This window comes from Entamoeba nuttalli, assembly GCF_000257125.1.
Source record: "Entamoeba nuttalli P19 unplaced genomic scaffold asmbl_5144, whole genome shotgun sequence".
Classification (NCBI taxonomy): domain Eukaryota; phylum Evosea; order Mastigamoebida; family Endamoebidae; genus Entamoeba; species Entamoeba nuttalli.
The window spans coordinates 48-3,943 of NW_008577270.1; the positions used below are offsets into that span (position 1 = coordinate 48).

General features: G+C 26.3%; 1 protein-coding gene across 1 annotated transcript; it reads right to left on the minus strand.

The window, feature by feature from the left end:
- Nucleotides 1-232: 232 nt before the first annotated feature.
- Nucleotides 233-3,171, minus strand: ENU1_121680 (zinc knuckle domain containing protein; the record flags this gene model as incomplete). Its single annotated transcript, XM_008859835.1, has 2 exons — nucleotides 233-3,024; nucleotides 3,084-3,171. 2 exons carry the CDS (start codon nucleotides 3,169-3,171, stop codon nucleotides 233-235), a joined length of 2,880 nt encoding a protein of 959 aa, XP_008858057.1.
- Between the last annotated feature and the right edge of the window lie 725 nt (nucleotides 3,172-3,896).

The window sequence follows — 3,896 nt, forward strand, 5'->3', positions numbered from 1 at the left end:
TCACTCTTTTGTGTTACTCTTTATATAAATATTGTCGCTATCTTTTTTATAATACATGACTCATGTTTAATGCTTTTTCAATAATATTTAGTCTTTACTCTGTTTCATTCAAATAAATCTTTTAAGTCGATACGTGGCATCTAAATGACACTCAGATGAATATTAATAGATTTCTGAATAGTCTTAATAATAAAACAACAAGAAAAATGATTAAAATCATTAAAACTTCCAATTACTTTTTGCCTTTACTTTTCTTCTCTTTGTTAGAACCTCCTTTCCATTTTTGAGTTTTAATTTTTCCATTAGGTTGATGAACAGTAACATCACTCATCATTACTCCAATATATTCGTCTGTACTTATTCCTGATATAAGAACTTTTTCTATTTCTTTTTGGTCTTTCCAAGTACTCCACAAACCAATAATATTTTTGATGGCTTTACCAGCTTTAGTATTTCCAGGAGTCAATTTGATGTGGTATTTATATTTACTAACACAATCATATGGCCCACAAACTGGAACAGCAAATTTAACATTCATTCCCTCAACTAATTCACCTACAAAAATTGTGTCATTGACAGACATTTCTTCGTCATCAATCTCTTCTTCTTCTTCCATTCGTTCTTTTATTTTTTCTTCTTGTTTTTTCTTTAACTCTTCTTTTCTTTTAGGACAGTCTTTTGCCAAGTGTTCAGTTGAACCACAAAAGAAGCATTGAATAGGAACAACTTTTTTGATATCTTCTTTTGGTTGTTCTTCTTCTTTAACATTAAATTTATGACCAATTCGTTCTTCCATTTTTTTACGATCTTCTTCATCTTGATCTTCATATCTCTTAAGTTTTTTCATTTTTCCAGCTTTACCTCGAACAGGTTTATTCTTTTTCTTTTCCTCTTCATCCTTCTTCTTTTTATCTTCAATCTCTTTTCTTTTTTCAGTACGTTTTTTCTTCTCTATTTTTTGTTGTAGTCTAGCCTCTTCTTCTTCTTTTTTACTTGAAAATTCTACTTTTTTAAATTGGATTTCTTCAATAGTGACTTTACCTTCATCTTTTTCTTTAACTTCTAAATTCTTAACATTGACTTTTTCTACTTGAACTGGAACAACTTCTTGTTTTTCTTCTTTTTGTTCTTTATCTCTCTCTTGCTCAGAGATTTTAATGACACTTTCCACATTTTCTTTTTGTTGAACCTCTTTTGTCTCTTGTTGAATAACTTCTTCATGGTTTTCTTTATCCTCCTTTTCAACAGCAAACATAATTCCAATACCAAAAACTAATGGAACAGGTGGTAGATAATTTTTCTTTCCTCTAATCATGAATGAACCAGTAGTAAGATATTCTCCTGATGGTGCTGTTTTACTTACTTGATCGCTATATACCCACCATGCAGAAGTAACAATTTTTGAAGTCCAAGCAGAAGATCTGCATACAGCAATTTTACCAGCTTGTTCTAAGGTAGGAGCTCCAATAGTTTTACCAGGAATTCCTTTAATAATACAAGAAGCAGCACCATGAATATCAGCATGAACATATACATCAGTACTTTTCATATATCTACGATATATGACATCATTTTGTAAAGCATCTTTACCACTTATAATAATAAAATTTTCACTTGATAAGAACCAATGGAATTTCTCAAACCAAAACCTTTTTCTCATTTTCTTTACATCTACTAAAGTTATTTTCTTTTCTTTTGCTACTCTTTCTTGTTTATTCTCAGCTTGTTTAATTGCTAAATCTTTACTTTCCATTGTTTTTTCTGCTTTAGCTAATATATTCTTTCTCATTTCATAAAAATTACGAATATTTTCAAAACCATTTTTGTTTAATGCGACTTCTACTTCTATAATTTTATCTTCATTTGTATGTTTTAATTCTAATACAACAACTTCATTTTTAAAATCAAATCTTTTAATATATTTTGCAATAGACGTTGGATCATTTTCTTTTAATGATTCAATAATGCCTTCAATCTGTTCCCATTTCATTTTTTCTTTTAAGAATACATTAATTTCTTGAATTAATTGATCAACAACTTGAATATTCTCTTCAACTGCTTCAGCCTCATTTTTTAATGTTTCAGCTTTATCTAATAACCCTTGATATCTTTTTTGATGTCCATCAATAACAGCTTGAATTTTCTTTTTCATAATCATTTCTTTCTTTTCTACTTCTGCTTCATATTCTTGTTTTTCAATATGACTATGAAATTCATCCATTGCTTTTTCAAAACTTTCAAATTCAATATATTTCCTTTTACTATCTTGATAGAAAATATCACAACTAACTTCTTCATAATATTTCTTTTTATTTGTCTCATGATAGAAAATATATCCTTTACATTTACCTGAATCAATTTTCTCATATCGTGTTATTGCTTCTTCAAGAATCTTTTTCATTAAACTCTTTTCTTCTTCATTAAATTCTTCAAGTCTTTTTGTTTTACTACTTTCTTTACCAAATTGACTACAACAATGGTCACTAAGTTGTTGTCCAAAATCACTGGTATAATTTATTAATTGTTTTAAAGTCCATCCTTTCATACTTTCAGATGTAAAAATTGTGTCATATTCTTTTATTATATTTTTTAATTCATTAATACCATTTGCATCACTTAGAAGATGAAGAGGATACTTTTCTCCTACAGCAACTTTATCTCCAGTTTTATCAAATGTAAAATTTCTTAATGTTAAAAGAATTTTATATTCTTGGTCACATAAACAAATGTTACCATTAGAATATAAATCAACTATTAATGAATAACGTTCAGTAGCATTTCCAAATACTAATTCAATGACTCTATCATTACCTATTTGATTAATTTTAATTAATTTCTTTTTATTTAAATATTTTCTTAGTCTAGAAGTAAAGTTATTTGGAAAGTCTGATTTCTCTCTGTTATATTCTGTTAGATGAACTCTAACTCCTGACTCGATAACAATAAATTCTTTACAATCTGTTTTTGATAACTTAATTACATACAATCTTCTATTAACGTCATACACTGTGTTAATGTTAAAGTCTATTTGTTAATTTTTATCCTTCTTAACTAATTTATATATATATTTTTTTTTCTCAAACTTTGTAGTTTATTATTCATTTCTCCAACAATAGCTTTGATTTCTAATGGGGACATCCACTTTCTTGGTTTTTTAGAGAATTGGCTCATTTTGATTATTGAATGTCGAATGAACTAATTCAGTTTATTTTTGTTTCTCTTTCTGGATTTTTTTCAAGACTCAAACTTCTTTTAAGTTTTTTTAATTTTTAATTTTTTGTTTTTATTTTTGTTATTCACCTTCTAATCCATCCTTTTCATCAAATAATTGATATTCAAAATAAACACAATGATGCTATTGTTCTTCAATTTCTAATTCACTAAAATAAGCAACTACTTTTCTCTCTAAAATTAACTAATTAAAAATGTATCATTATTGATTTAATAAAGTATAAAGAATGAATTATAACATCAAAACGTTTACACTGTAAATTACTATAACAAATGATGTTTAAAAAAATATCATTTAATAGTATTAATAAATAACCTCTTTCTTAAAAGATTTACTTTTTATCATTAAACATTATTCAGATGAAAGTTTTTCATATAACAATTACAAAAATCAATAATCTAATAAGGTAATTAAATTGAGTAATTGATTCGGGTTATTGTGAAGATAACACCCAAATGAAAGATATATAATAATATCATAATGCTAGAATTTGAAACTTTTTTATAAGCAATTCTTGAACTAACTTCATTTTATTTTAAATATTAAACTTATCAAGTAACCAATCAACAAACTTTCATCTGATTGTTTAAATAAATAAAATGCACTTTGTGGATATTTAATATCAAATTTCATTATTCCTTCAATTCTTCCATTTGATTCTAAT